This window comes from Lissotriton helveticus, chromosome 10 (assembly GCF_964261635.1).
Source record: "Lissotriton helveticus chromosome 10, aLisHel1.1, whole genome shotgun sequence".
In the NCBI taxonomy this organism is placed as follows: Eukaryota; Metazoa; Chordata; class Amphibia; order Caudata; family Salamandridae; genus Lissotriton; species Lissotriton helveticus.
In genome coordinates this window covers 866639762-866656478 of record NC_136071.1, presented here as the reverse complement: position 1 = coordinate 866656478, position 16717 = coordinate 866639762, and the positions used below count along the sequence as shown (strand labels likewise).

At 44.1% G+C, this 16717-nt stretch overlaps 1 protein-coding gene across 1 annotated transcript in view; it reads left to right on the top strand.

Moving 5' to 3' along the window:
* Nucleotides 1-16717, top strand: part of DNAH11 (dynein axonemal heavy chain 11) — a 3642058-nt gene that overhangs the window by 3593472 nt on the left and 31869 nt on the right. The window contains exons 81-82 of the mRNA XM_078663510.1: nucleotides 15324-15436; nucleotides 15740-15880. Coding sequence (XP_078519636.1) covers nucleotides 15324-15436; nucleotides 15740-15880 — 254 coding nt within the window. The remainder of the gene's footprint in view (nucleotides 1-15323; nucleotides 15437-15739; nucleotides 15881-16717) is intronic.

Here is a 16717-nt window from a genome sequence, read left to right as displayed (position 1 = left end):
TCAGAACAGCATCCATGGCATTAACGAAAAGGGTAAATAACAGGGGAGCAAGGATGCAACCCTGTCGAATACCACGTTTTACGTTAAAATTAGGGGTGCACTCTCCGTTTGTCCCATAGCGTACACACGTTTGCATCTTTTCATAAAGTCTTGCTAGGAAAAAGATAATGGGTTCCGGTGCACCCATTTCTAATAGGACTGGCCACAGGATTGAATGATCAACTAGATCGAAAGCGCTACTCAAATCGGCAAAGCAGAGGTACAAAGTACCCTGCTTTGCCGAGGTGTACTTGCCAATTAAAAGTTCTAAATTCAGGCACTGATCTATTGTCCCTCGGCCCTTCCTAAAGCCATACTGTGAGCTTGCGAGGATCCCTTCATCCTCAGCCCAAACTTCCAAACTGGACAGTAACACTCTGCTCATAACCTTCACCGACGAGTCTAACAGACTGATCGGACGATAGTTACTAGCTACTGACCTATCTCCCTTTTTATAGATAGGGACGATAATAGAGTCAGCCCAGGTGGGCGGAATCATAGTTACTACAGCCGCATTAAGAACCAGGGTGAGGATATGTCCCCACATTAGTGGAACGGCCCTGTACACATCAATGGGGACTCCATCAGGCCCTTGTGCCTTGCTCCCCTTGCTGGCCCTGATACACCCTTCAACTTCTCCCAATGAGATATCCAATGGGAGTATAGGCCAACGGTTTTGTTCTTCTACAGTGGAACCATTGGCATTAAATATAGCCGAGAAGTGAGGCACCCAGGCCTCACTGCAAACATTGGATGCAAGATGTGGGGCTTTGTCCTCCTTTAGAAAAAGTGAATTGACCGTTGACCAAAACAGGCAACTATCAGAGGTTTCTGCAGCACGGGATAAATTATCCCATGCTTCCTGTTGCAGCTCCCTCTTCCTTTTAGAAAGAGCCATTTTATAGTCCTTTCTCAGGAGTGAAACTTCATTTTGATCCCTCGGTCTTAGTGATAAGGCACGTTTGAGTTGTACATGGAGTGCCGTACATACGTGGTCAAACCAACCCTTATTGCGTATAGTGTTTTCTGTTCTACGTCCTGTGAATATAATATTAATAATTTTACTGATATTAACAAAATTATTTATAATGGCATCAGGCGCACTACCTGCTGCCAAAATATCCTCAATATCAGTCAAAGATCTAGAAATAATTACAGGTAAGACTGCACTGGATTTTTCGCCTCTCCATCTCAACCTTATCCCATTGGGTCTATGCGGCTCGATGTTAACTAAAGTTCTTAGCATATCCTGACTTCTGCATTGAAGGGATTCAATTCTTAAAACAATACAATTATGGCCGCTTAAACTAGAATCCTCAATTACCAGAGTACTACAATGTGATATGATATTTGAGGAAACCATTACATGGTCTATGTTAGAATTAGAGTTCCTTCCGGTATAAGTAGGTATAATATGGCCACTATTATTCAACACTGGCTCTATTAGCTCCAAATCAAAGGTCGCCATAATATTATTAATAGTCGCCCCGTAGGTATTATGTGGGAAGTGATAAGTATTTTCACCATTATTCTTTAACATCCCGCATGCCCTAGTGGACGATAATGGACAGGTAGGGGAATTAAAATCACCTAACCAGATGAAGGTAAAAATGCATTTGGCTTCATTTACGAGCTTCATGAGTGTATTACCCAGTTCCTCGATAACCTTGTGCCGTGAGTTATCAAAAATGTTGTTATAAAAATTAATCAAAAGCAAATCTAAGCCTTCTTTTTGATGTATCCATAGAATTTGTGAATGATTTCCTACGGTTATATGTTTGACAACAGTCAACAATAAGTCCACAGATAGTAATAAGAGCAGGCCACCCTTTGCCCGACCATGCCGTGACTCTAGAGCCTCTAAGCTATAACACACATAGCCATCTAGGTTGGGTCTGGTGGTACACCAAGTTTCTTGGAAACATAATATGTCATATTTCCTGATCAAATCCAACCAACCCAGCTTTTCATCTTTAGAGGCCCAGCCGGCTATATTCCAACTAATGATAGATGTACCCCCTATAGAACAGCTAATCGGTAGATCCAAGACATTACCTAGATTATCAACAGCTAAACGGGGTGCAGCCACATCTGGTCCGGCATTAGTAACCTCAATACATTTGGGTGTCTGAACGTTCGCCATACTCTTTACAACAACTGTAGATTCAACCTCATTACAAAAGTGTATGTCACCATCAACTGTTCGTACCTCCTCACATAACCTTGTTCCGGTATAATTGTCATCCTGGTTAATTACTGTGAAACATGGACAAGGCCTACCATCCTTAGGCAGTCAATCGTTTACATCCAGTATGCTTGGTGTGCCCAAAACCTGGTATCTGTTCTGGGTCAAAACTTCAAAAGTTGGAATACTTGATGTACCCAGAGCCTGATATCTATTTTGACCTGAGGTTTCGGGGAGTGCACAGTTATTAGTGTTGGGGACCCTACTACGATTGATAGAGTGAGGCCCCTTACTGAGATGGTTATAAAAATAACCCAGAGGGTGCACACATACACCATTCTCCCCTGGTTTCAAGGAGGCTGCTCTAAGTAACAAGGTAGCGACATGTTGAGGGTACTTAAAATTAACAATGACGCAATCTCCCGTACAAGTTTTCCTTGCATTTCCTATCCAGGATACCCTTCTAGTTGAAAGTATTTGATCGGAAAAATTTGTAGGGAAGCCGCAATACCTGTTTAACCAAGAGACAGTTTTGTTTTTAAGGGAGTCATGTGACTCCTGGGGGGAATAAATAGAATTAGGTTCCAGGGGCGGGACATTAGAGAGGACAACAACATAAGGTACACAGTCTGGTGGGAGATTAATGGAACGTGTTCTTCTAGATGGTGGGACTCGGCCATGGGCTGGGGCTAGGGGTGGGGGTAAAGCTGGTTCTCCCACTACCCTAGCTGCTAGGACTGCTTTATCTTTAACTTGCTGTCCACCCAATGAGTGCGATCCACCGGAATCGCAGATACCAGACCTTCCCTCAGACTGCTTCTGTACAATGCTGCTAGGTGGTACACCCCTCTCTATTACCCTAATGCTCTCATTACTGCAGGTAAGAGTACCCAATAGGCCACCTAATCTGGACACTTCAGCAGTTAATAATTCTATCTTGTCTACTAAAGGCTTAACAACCGTATTAAACCTATCTTCTATCATATTAGCTAATAAATCATAGTATTCTAGGTTTATATTGGCTCCGGTGTTACTAGACGTAGTCGCAGTCTCCTTATGTGGTGCCAGGCTCTTAGATGCAGTTTCAAGACTTTTCTTATGGAAAGTCCCCCTCCGCTTGGTCTGAGCCTTTCTACAGGTCCTTACAGCTCTCTTGACTGGGGAACTCCGTATTGAAGTATCAGAAGGGACATCAACCAAATCCAAATCCATTGTTAGTACATCCTGGGGTGGGGCCAATACAACCGGGGAATCCTCCACTAGAACATCGGTTACGCAGGGGGGGTCCAGAGACGTTACAGGACAGTCAACAGGCTGCGTAAGTAGTGGTAGAGGAGGACTATCCAGGCCCAATGACTTTCTTCGATCGTTGTTGATTTTACTTACAACTTTGACAAGGTAATTGTCCATAATGGATTTCTTTTTGGACATGGTCAAAGTTCTTCGGGTAGTAGCAGTGGGCAGATGTACAAACAGCTAACTCAGGCTTATTGCTTAATCTCAATACAAGGCATACATCACCCGGGTAATTTTAAAAGTTAAAATCATATGTGTTCAGAATGGCTTACCATGGGGTTGGTATTTCATCAATCAAGGGGGGCAGCCTGCCCCGTCCCTGGTAATCCCCGGACGGCCCGCCCTTTGCCCGGGCTTGGCTCGGCGTCGCCCGCGCGCGTCCCGCGGGACGGGAGGCGTTCCGGTGTTTAGTAGCGCCTCCGGGCGCAGCCAGTGACGTCCCGGTTGTGCCGCTAGTCCCTGGGGCACCTGGGGTCTGAAGTCCTTCACTGAGTGGGGAGAGCTGCGGTGTCGGTCTGGCCGTTGCCCTCATAGCGCTATGTAGATGAGCAGGTGTGCAGGTGAGCAAAGCCGTTGCCCTCACGGCAGGAACAAAAGCGAGTGAAAGTGCCCCCCACAGAGCGCTCGGTGCTCCGGTGTTTAGTAGCGCCTCCGGGCGCAGCCAGTGACGTCCCGGGTGCGTCGCTAGTCCCTGGGGCACCTGGGGACTGAAGTCCTTCACTGAGTGGGGAGAGCTGCGGTGTCAGTCCGGCCGTTGCCCTCACGGCGCTAAGTAGATGAGCAGGTGTGCAGGTGAGCAAAGCCGTTGCCCTCACGGCAGGAACAAAAGCGAGTTAAAGTGCCCTCCACGGAGCGCTCGGCGCTCCGGTGTTTAGTAGCGCCTCCGGGCGCAGCCAGTGACGTCCCGGGTGCGTCGCTAGTCCCTGGGGCACCTGGGGACTGAAGTCCTTCACTGAGTGGGGAGAGCTGCGGTGTCGGTCCGGCCGTTGCCCTCACGGCGCTATGTAGATGAGCAGGTGTGCAGGTGAGCAAAGCCGTTGCCCTCACGGCAGGAACAAAAGCGAGTGAAAGTGCTCTCCCTCACTCAAATATTCACCCACTTGGTTCTTCCCTGTCCCCCTTCCTTTCTACCCAGTTAGAACGTTCCACTAGAGCTCAGGTTAGATCGTTGAGGTCTGTTGGTTGAGGAGAGCAGATGACCAGAATAAAGAAGCTTCCAATTTACCTGCTTCCAAGTTTCTTATTTTTGGAGTTTCTACACCATCATTTTAGTATTGTCAAAATGTATTACCAAATCAGGTGTTTCACAATAATACCTAAATTCCTCCAATTTCCTTGTAAGGCGATTGAACTACTATCCATGAACTGCTATCTAAGATTATCAGATCCACATAAAAGAGGAAGGGAATGTGGGAGCCTCTCATTTTTGGTGAAAATGACAGTGAAGACTGTAAAGTTTTGGGCAGATCTGCTAACTACAATGCAAAGAGTGGTGGGGCCAGCACACATCCCTCCTGCAAACCGTTTTCCTTTTTATTCTTGGGAGCCCTCCCCTTTATCCGCCATTATTCTCTTCCAACTTTTAGTATGGAGTTCTCTTAAGATTTTCAGTATGTCTTATGGAATTCCCATAGTTTTCAATTTTGTCTCTAAGATTTCACGATTTGCTAAATCGAGTACTAATCTAAAATCAACAAAACAGACATAAAGGGCTCCCCCTACTTCAAATGATTTGCGGGCAATAGCCCAGAGACTAAAACAATTATCAGTGGTGGAATGCCCTTCTTTAAAGCCCCTTTGCTCTATTGGGATTAAATTCCCGTCGTCAATCCATACTTTAAGACAGTTCAAAGAATCTTCACATAAATCTGAGCCCCCACATCCATAAGGTTAATAGGTCTATAATTGTGCGGGACCATACACTTTTTATGTATTGATCTAATAACAGCCCCTTTCCAATTCACGGGGAACACACATGCAGTTGTAAATTATTTATATGACTCCGAGAGGAACTTTGCACACCAATCCTGATCAGATTTTATTACTGTTGACGCAAATCATCAGGCCCTTGAATGAGCCTGATTCTAGCTATATATTTTACTGATGACTCTGAGAAAAGGGCCAAGGTATCAAGGGCTGCGGGGCTACAATTCTGAGGGGCAAGGCCACCCTCTCCCTTATGAAGGGTAGTTATGAACTCTATCCATACATTCTATGGCACCATATCAACATCATCCCCAGTCCTATGGGTACCAAAATTTACCAGGTTCCAGAATTTTTTAACATCATTCCCTACAATAGCCGGCATAATTTCCTCCCAGTTTTCCTTGTAATACATTGCCTTATTATACCTTATCTTTATACTGTCTTAGCAGTCCACTACATAACAAGCTATTATTAATAGGTTTCAGGGCCCTCCATAACTTCCTTAACTTCTGCTTCATCAACTGACATTCCATATCAAGTGATTCATGTTTTTATCATATTTACATATATATTTAGTGGTTCCCCTCTTGAGATATTTGGCAGTATGGATTAATATTATTTTGTAAATAGACTAGTGCCTGAACATGTTGAGCACTTATCCTCATTGTAAGGTGTTTAAGGAATTGTGTATCTAATAGCATAATCACATCCCCGATTGCTATTTCTAAAGGCAGTTTGGCTGTCAATTGGAAATGATCACTTATTTTATAAGGCAAAACCTGAAAGTCCTCATCCAGGGAGAAATGTCACATTTGGATGAAAATATACTCTATTGGTCCTTATTTACGGCCATGCTTATACGTCCGCTAGCTGGTACATCTGAAGAGTAGCGGGCAATAGAGGCAGACAAAACTACAACTCTGTAAGAAACCCTGTAACTTGGGCGATGACTTAAGAGTTTCAGCACCATGGAAAGGTAGCCAAAGGTATCTTAAAGACCTCTAATGAATCCCCAAACTAGCCTTTTCCTGATCTGGTTGCAATCTCAAGTTAAAATCTCCCAGAACTAGTATCAGATTCAATGTATATAACACTACAATTTGACCGATAACTTCCTCCAATATTCTAAATTAGACTAAATTATACTTGTATTCCCTCTGATTAACGTAAACATTAACTATAACCAAACATGTGCTTCTTTACTAGGATTAAGCAGATCTATCTTAGCAGCATGGAGTCACTACTTTTGGTTGGCACCTGAGTCCCCCTTAGCAATACGTGTTGAGATCAAGGTGATTAATCCTCCTGAGTTGTGCCCAGAGCCACTTAGTGAAGCTTCAGAGTAGATCTTGGTGAAAACCTGGGAACGCAATTTTTTGCCCGACAGCCAAGTCTCCAGGAAATACAGATTCTTCTATGCTGACAAAATTATTTCCATTTTGACAAATTCTAGGATATGCCTTAGCTCATACACATTCCATATTAATAGCGATAGGCTGTCAGAAGCTGTCTTATAATATATCACTTAACCTAGAGAATTCTTGTAGAGTTACTCCGCCAGATTTATTGAGGGAAATCTATTATAGCTATTTGTTGCTATAGTCATGCGGAGATAATCTCTCTTATACCCTATGGTTCCCTTTCATCCATTGATCTCATGATCTTCAAGAATCAAGTTTACCTGTCTGACATCTAGACCTGCATGATAATTTAGTAATTGTTTACCATCTTCTTTTGGGGGTGGTACAAGTTGAATACCTTTCAAGGTTAACTCGTCCCTTGCATCTTCTATGATTTTCTTTATTAGTCTAGAGAAGAATGAAACAACTGTAATTCCCTTCCCAGATTCCCCCATTTAGAAATCCCACTTTAGAGCTATACATGTATGGAAGACCTCAATTAACTTTGACCTATTCCCCGGCCTCATCTTGCTGGATCTTTTCCCTTGTCTGACATCAAAGTGCATTAGCAAACAAGGAGTGTTGTACAGAGTTCCCCAGTGGGAGCTAGTGATATAGCTCAGTCAATTTTCTCTCTCAGTTGTGGTGGCGGGACAAGTGCATGGTGTAGACCCTTTTCAGAATATAAGGATACCTCACACAGGTTACCGACAGGCCAACACCTGTTGTCCCAATCGGTGGCTGTCCAGCGTCATCATTGGTATCCTGCTCCTGCGGCAGGCTGGCGGTGCAATGCCCGTCGGGCAGCCCAAGGGGCTGCACTTTGATGGAGATCTTTTATTCCGAGCCAGCGGGTGTATGTGTGTGAGGGGCCTAGGGAGTGCAATAGTGAGCAAGGGGGTGTGTGTGTAGAATTAAAAGAAGTCAGTCGAGTCCATTAAGAATAAATTTAATGATCAGGCTCGCTGCTTTGTTAAAATTAAGGGGTATTAAGGAGTGATAGGCAATGAGACCAATCCTTATTCAACCCTTCATGTGAAAATGGTCGACATGTTTCTTGCCGTAAGGGCAATTCGTCAGGACCTTAGTGCTCATATAATTGCTGGGTGTCTGCTAGATTGAGAAGACCCCCATATACGACCTGAATAGTATCGTACTGGAATGGTTCCAGGCGGGAGACCTACTGGAAACTGAAAAAATTAAATAAACAGACATACATGATGTTAAAGTACGGTAGTGGCAGTTTACATCAGCAGGTGCCTGTGTATAAGGTGACTTGACCGTGCGTGTCCCGTGAATACAAACGCTGTGCCATAGCAAATTCAATGGTACTGTGAGAGAGAGGTGATTGATAAAACCAGTGCGCGCAGTTGAACACGCTCTGTATGTGGGCAGTCATGCTGTAAGTCTTAAAGCATGCATCTTAGTGCAAAGGGCGTGACTCAAGACTATGCAGCTTGCCGAGTCCGGTGTGAACCCAATATACCGGGCCATTAGTAATGTTACGCCCTAACCCAGTGAGTTGGTAAGGGCGGCCCGTGTATTCATTAAAAAACTATAAATATATATGTGTGTAGACTGAAGAGTTCAGCCATACAATCCAAAAGAAAACGCAGATATAAACAAAAATTATATAATTAAATTAAGGTCGCTCATATATAGTTTGACACTCTGTAATTTGCTCGGGGTCGGTGTTTGCGTGGTGATCGCGGTCACCGGCAGGAAGTCAAAACAGCACAACACAAGGACAGTGCCCTGATTGACATGTGCGCGTGGGTGCGAGCAATGTCAACAACGACGATGCGCTTACCCGCTGTTGTTGATCCGAGAGCCTCACGAGCTGTCCAGGTGGGGCCAGCAGCGAGTGAGGGGTTCCTATGGGGAAAGTAAGGCAACCCGCGGGGTTAACAAGAATAGTAAACACCTTCACGCAGCGCCCCTCGTGAAGGGGATCCGCTGGGTGGTGGCTAACCGGGCGTCTGACAGAGAGCGCGCGGTTTGTTAAAAGTGGCTCGACACCTTACCTCAAGCGTCGCTGAAGGCAGGCATCTCAGCACCTACCCGTCCCACGGTCGCACGTAGCAGGGACAGCCGGCAAGGTAGCCCGGGAGTCTCCAGTGTAGTTAAGGAGAAATCGAGCGCGCACCAAGCGGGGGGCGTGTCCCTCTGGTTGCTAAGCCCCGGCATGAAAGAGTGAAAAGTGAGAAGGGGTTAGCTCGAGGCGGCGAGTAGAATGCACTTCAAAGCGGGGGCCATCTTGGAACGTGCAATCAAAGCTGATTTGTTATCTTACACACTAGACTGTATGAACATTGCAAAATAAATCATCATCGCCCAGAAAACATCAGGTGGGCAGTACTAGAGTGTGTACCTAACTCCAATCAACAAGCCCTCTTCCGACTCGAACAAAGATGGGTACATCGATTACAGTGCGAGGAACGGGGACTGAACGATGGGGTGCCCTGGACTGCCCTCGCCAGATAGGCATGATTTTGGACTTCATTGTCCATCCCTTAATGATTACTAAGATAACAAATCAGCTTTGATTGCACGTTCCAAGATGGCCCCCGCTACGTGCGACCGTGGGACGGGTAGGTGCTGAGATGCCTGCCTTCAGCGACGCTTGAGGTAAGGTGTCGAGCCACTTTTAACAAACCGCGCGCTCTCTGTCAGACGCCCGGTTAGCCACCACCCAGCGGATCCCCTTCACGAGGGGCGCTGCGTGAAGGTGTTTACTATTCTTGTTAACCCCGCGGGTTGCCTTACTTTCCCCATAGGAACCCCTCACTCGCTGCTGGCCCCACCTGGACAGCTCGTGAGGCTCTCGGATCAACAACAGCGGGTAAGCGCATCGTCGTTGTTGACATTGCTCGCACCCACGCGCACATGTCAATCAGGGCACTGTCCTTGTGTTGTGCTGTTTTGACTTCCTGCCGGTGACCGCGATCACCACGCAAACACCGACCCCGAGCAAATTACAGAGTGTCAAACTATATATGAGCGACCTTAATTTAATTATATAATTTTTGTTTATATCTGCGTTTTCTTTTGGATTGTATGGCTGAACTCTTCAGTCTACACACATATATATTTATAGTTTTTTAATGAATACACGGGCCGCCCTTACCAACTCACTGGGTTAGGGCGTAACATTACTAATGGCCCGGTATATTGGGTTCACACCGGACTCGGCAAGCTGCATAGTCTTGAGTCACGCCCTTTGCACTAAGATGCATGCTTTAAGACTTACAGCATGACTGCCCACATACAGAGCGTGTTCAACTGCGCGCACTGGTTTTATCAATCACCTCTCTCTCACAGTACCATTGAATTCGCTATGGCACAGCGTTTGTATTCACGGGACACGCACGGTCAAGTCACCTTATACACAGGCACCTGCTGATGTAAACTGCCACTACCGTACTTTAACATCATGTATGTCTGTTTATTTAATTTTTTCAGTTTCCAGTAGGTCTCCCGCCTGGAACCATTCCAGTACGATACTATTCAGGTCGTATATGGGGGTCTTCTCAATCTAGCAGACACCCAGCAATTATATGAGCACTAAGGTCCTGACGAATTGCCCTTACGGCAAGAAACATGTCGACCATTTTCACATGAAGGGTTGAATAAGGATTGGTCTCATTGCCTATCACTCCTTAATACCCCTTAATTTTAACAAAGCAGCGAGCCTGATCATTAAATTTATTCTTAATGGACTCGACTGACTTCTTTTAATTCTACACACACACCCCCTTGCTCACTATTGCACTCCCTAGGCCCCTCACACACATACACCCGCTGGCTCGGAATAAAAGATCTCCATCAAAGTGCAGCCCCTTGGGCTGCCCGACGGGCATTGCACCGCCAGCCTGCCGCAGGAGCAGGATACCAATGATGACGCTGGACGGCCACCGATTGGGACAACAGGTGTTGGCCTGTCGGTAACCTGTGTGAGGTATCCTTATATTCTGAAAAGGGTCTACACCATGCACTTGTCCCGCCACCACAACTGAGAGAGAAAATTGACTGAGCTATATCACTAGCTCCCACTGGGGAACTCTGTACAACACTCCTTGTTTGCTGCTGCTTTGGACGAGTACATTGGACCCCACTAAATAACCGTCCTTTTTTATTCCCTTTGTTTGATATTAATCAAAGTGCATTACCAATAAGTCTGCAAGGGGTTGCAATCCCTCAGCATACATAAGGTTGTTAGTTTTAGTGTTGCTAATACCTGTGACCCACCTGGGGTTATTAGTTCTTATATTATTAACCCTCCTCTGACCTTCCTCATCAGGTTCCCCTGTCCCACTTGAGTCGGTTGATGGTATTATGCAATTTTGTCTACTAATAGCTTTATTAATGAATCTGCCATTGCTCAATTGTTGACCAACGCAATCAGGGAATCCTTTAACTCTGAGCCTTGAATATCCCATATGCTTCATTTCTTGATATAGCTTTTCAGACTTTCCTCTATTATGGGGTTGTTCCCAACCAGAACATTTCCCAGAGACTTTGATCTTATTGCTAATGACTGAATATGTTCCTTTTGTGTGCAGATTACTAACTTGAGGCTTTGCCACCCTTTTACTATTTGTTTGCATTTCTCTATGCTTCTTAGGGGATTTCTTGGAATCTCTCACCCTTTTGGCAAACTTTTGTGTCCTCCTTCTCTCTAGGTCCTTTCTTCTACAAAAAGAATCATTACTATTATTTCTTCAAAATCACCGGGACTTTAGACAAAAATATCTCGGATATCACTTGCTCTTGCATCTTTTAAAAAATGTCTTTTTGATATATTTAATTAATTCATACGCCCATTCTCAAACCCTACCGGCCTTACTAGTGACTGCATACATTCATTTATAGCCTTCAGTTTTATTGCAATACAGTTGAGATACCAAGTTTGCTTTTTTGATTCACCATTATTAGCCACTATTGCTTCCACAATCCAGGGTTTTCTCCATCAATAATAATACATCAACAAGAAACTGACCATGTGCTGCACAAATATCTAAACTTAGCATAAATAACTAATTTGATCGATCCAATAGGACGAGATTTGGCATAAATAACTCATTTTATCGATCCGATAGGATGAGATTTTCAGAGCAATTAGCTTCTTTTATGTGTTAGTCCCTTTGAACTTTTAATTGATGCAGTTCTTCCTCATACTTCTGACTCCTGTTTCCCAAGGGGATTCACATATTTTCGCTTAGCTATTAAGGGGGGTGGACATATTTGCCTGCCAAATTACTGGTGAGGAAGATAATTGTGGTTCTTAGACATACAGTGAATCTTCATCCTGTTAAGAAACAAAGGAACTACCCTCCATATCACTGGTGGGGATTATAAAATCCTTGCACCCATTTCCATTAGATGCCTTGGATGCAGGTCTTATCCCCCTCTTAACTTTCTTGCTAAACTTTTTCCCTACATATTTCTTTATAGATGCAGCCTATGGGATTATGTCTTGGAAAATTGCTGGGGTCAGATTTTCGAAAGCTGGGGGAGGCTCTGTACTAGGTGCTGCATGTTCTCCATACCCATCACGCTCTAAGGAGGCCTTTGCTAAAGTTTTGTTTCATCAAATGCTTCCACAGTTCTTCCTTTTGCTGGTGGGATCAGGACTTTTTTTATATAACCTCAGCCTTGCTCCTGGCATTATTGCCAAATTTAAAAGTAGTACCAATATAAAGCTAAGCTTATTACAAGACTCTGCACTCCAACTCTCGTACAAAATTAGAAGATTACTTTCATTCCTGAATTCAACTTTGTAAGTGCCCCTATCCGCTTATTATCCGAGACATTGTTTTTTTTTTTATATATTCTTAAATGTACAACCCTCCTGGAAGGAACACAGCCCCGTTGGTGCCACGCAAACACTCTAACCTTTCTGCCCTGACCACCAAAAGGATATAAATAAACCTCCACTTCTCCACTGAAATGACACAAGGCGCAGAATTAAATAACCAAAGTCAGGGGAACCGTGCAGAGTCCATCAAGAAGCCTCTATGGTTAGTAGTGACTCTTAGCCACTGCTGCAGGTGATAAACAATCCCAAAATGTGTCCAGTCCAGTTAAAGACTCCAATTGGTGTAGAACCCTTGCTGGGTAATAAATGGTGAAAAGAAATTGGAGGGAACAGGATCAGCCCGCTCCAAATGACACGCCATGGCGCTCAATGCAGCAAATGCTGCTCATTTGCCTGCCTCTCTTTGCTGTCTTCTCCTGCAATACTCGCATCCTCTTGTCCTATTAGTTACAGCCTCACTTTCATAGTCTGCGAATGGAGCTGAAAGAGGCAAGGGGGCGGGGTAGTATTGTGTATGCAGGAGGAAAGAGAATAACAGGAGACTCCCCCCCCCACCCCCCACCAACCTTCCCCGGGTGCAAGGTGCACCGGCTTGCAGACTCTTCAGGGCACCAATGGGGTCCTGTTGTTGGGCCTGGCATGCCCTACCCATGGGGGCGGGATGCTTATACCTAAGCCTGCGTCTTCCCCCCATATAGTGCCATGCACCTCGCAGTGGGCTTACAGCCTAGTCCTGCCTCTTGCCTCTTATATTTATGCTCTTTAACCCGCTGGGGCCCCTAGAGCCAGCAATACTCTAGGAGGAAGGGAGAGTTGCTGGATGTAGCTCGGGAGACAGCTGTGGCATCAATGGAGGCCACGCAGGCAAAGACCACCACTTCAAAGGGAAGTTGTCAGGAGCAGGAATCAAGCCACAGGGGCTGTGTCAAGCCACAGGGGCTGTGTCAGCGCCTCAGATCCTCGCTCTGTACCAAGGCTGGCCCGATAACGGCCACACCAAAGGCAGCAGCAATGGCTCTTGCACACCAAACCAGCTAAGGCTGCAATCTCCTGCTCCTCCCGCTTACTTCCAACAGCTTTGGGGCACCAGACCGGCTGCAGTCCCCCCGCCGCCTGCCCCCTCTGAACTACCAGTGAATTGGGTTTGTAATAAATATTCAAAAAAGTTCAAGAAGTACATTTGTAGCTGTTTCCTAGGCAGTGAAAACATTATTGAATGTAATATTGTAGACCAATGCTTTCTTAGTAAATAGCTGACCCCACTGCAGTGAAAATAGCTTTTGAGGCGGAGTCACTTTAAAGACTTTTAATTTTAAACATTTTACATGTCCTATGTTTAAATACCATGCTACCTGCCTCTTGGGCATTAAGGTCTACTTAGGGGTAACTTATTATTTTTTTAAGAGGATTTAGGCCTGCCAAAAAGGGTAATTGTGGCAGCTAAATTTGCTTTACAACTACAAAGACCTGCTACAGAGGTAGGCCTGCAGTCATGTTTATAGTGTCACTGTAGAATTGTGGCAAATGGGTACTGTACTCCATTAGTGACATTTACCTTATAAACCCCTGATACACTTTGTACCATATAATAGAGAATTATATGTACGTTAAATATGCCAATTAGCAGTTTAGTTAATTTCAGCAAGTTTTAGAGGTTAGAGCACATGCACTGGGGACCGTTTAGTAGAGTCTGTACAATCAAAAACAACAGCAGCATCAGTCCAAAAGAATAGCGGTTGGGGATAATGCTAAAGAGGCATTTTCTTAAACAATCTAAGTGATTGATTTTCATTTTAGTTTAGTGTTTTTATACTAGTTATTTCAATATTTTACGTTTTGCCAAATTGCTCTACAGGGTCAAAAGTGTTCAATACACAAATCAATCAGTTATGTTTAGTCTTCAAAGTTTAATGAGTATGGTATTCCCTATTTGCTATCATGTTTAAAGTTCAGGATATGTGTATAAGATATAATCTGGTAAAAGCAATGTAATCGTTATGTTGTGAAATAAGGTGCTGATAAACTAATGGAAATGGCTACAATTATTAACCATATCTTTGTAATGTTTTGGCTTGACCGCAGAACCCTCTTACTGGATGCCCAGCTTCCTGCATGGCTTACCTCACATCCATCCAGCACAGTACTTCTTCTCTCACTAGGCATTTATCTTTCAAGCTCTCACTGCTAACAATAACCCATTGATTGACCTCTTCTCCAGAATGTCCCTGACATCATCTCAAACTATAAAATACCCACTTGCATAATCTTTATATTATCCCACCATAATTCTAGCTAGATGCAGCAAGTCTCCTTCACTCGTGTCTCACCATGCTTGTATGTCTGCCTTTCAATCATTCAGATCAAGGTCTCTACAATACCATGCTCTTCTTTAACCACCTACAACACCTTCAACAAGATTTATAGATTCTTAAAACTCATCTTTTTCAGAAAGCTCTCAATCTTCTACTCTCCATTCTTGCTACAGTACTGCATCTAACAACAGGTTCCTAGTCAGCCTCTTTTTTAACACTCCTTTGCATATTGATGCAAACTCAAATAAATTGCTCTAGAGTGTGTAAACTCAAACACGAAGAGACTCTTTCACATATTCCCGTCTTATGCTTAAGTCTGAATTGACAATACACTTTATTTTGCTCAGGATTACTGACCTTCTCCTGCGCTGCAGAGAACTGGACATTTGGACTCAGGATCTTGTGCTTCCAGCAGTAGTGTGGCTTCCAGGCTTCTTTAATCCTCAGTCCTTCTTAACCGGTTAGTATATAATGTTTTCTTGATTTTCAGTTCTAAAGGCCAATAAAGGGTACTGGTGTGCAATAAATTGGTCTTTGGTACCCTTTAGCCTGATGTAATTCTGTAATCTGACTACCTCCAAGTGTAATGCATCACTTCCAATGGGAAAATATGATTAGCAGTAGCATCATATTTAGCAATGCCTACATTAAATGTATTGAGTGCATGCTTGTTATATAATTTACTTATAGGGAATGGTCTACAAAACAGTCTTTATCAGCATAAAATTCAATGCATTTTAAAATGACTTATATTTTGTCTTAGCCATTATGCAGAGCATGGCACGGAAGAACCAATGGCCTTTAGATAAAATGTGCTTAACTGTGGATGTGACCAAGAAGACAAAGGAAGATTATGGCCACCCACCAAGGGAAGGTGCCTACATATGTGGATTGTTTATAGAAGGTAAAGATTCAATTTGATTATCATGTTTTGGGTGAATTAAAAGGTTCCACACTATTTCATGGCAAGCTGATATATTCTAAAGCAAGGAGCAGTTACATAACTTCAATAGAACCCCTTCTAATGGACCCACTCTACATAAATAATGTTAAAGAATAAATGCTTTGTATGGTCACACTTATTTTTTTGATAGACTTAAAATCAGTTCTTTTCCAGTCAATTTTTTGTGGCAAATAGAAATCTCCATTTACAAGACAAATTTACTTACCTATGGTAACGATCTTTCTGGTTGATATTCCATCTAACTGCAGAATCCTCACCTTTCGAATATTCCCCAGGCATCAAACTGGATTCGGAAACTTTACAGCAACACACCTGCATGTCAACAGTTTGTTTTTTGTGGCTCCACAGTGACGTTCCACTCCAAATGCAGCGTGCAGGGTTGCATAATAGCGCCACCTACGCACACTGACATTAGTTGTTTTCTAGGCCGTCCACGTCCCCAGCTGCAGAGTTCAACATCAGATAGGTTTGGACCACTGTGCAGGTCTCTGAATTTAGGACATTTCTAGATTGGAAAATAGTCCAGTTCACAGAATAGGAGGTGGGAGGGTCTGTGAAGAATCTGGGGGATAGAGCAACCACTAGAAAGTGCCTTATCAAAGGTAAGTAACTTGTTTTTCTGATTGATATTTCTAAAGATTCCTCACCTATGGAATAGATACCAGAACAGGACCTCCCGGGTGGTGGGTCCTGTGAACTGGCTCAGACCAACAAGCCATGCAGTAGTGCACGGGCAAAGTGCCCTTCTCTACGGGCATGGGCATTCAGACTGTAGTA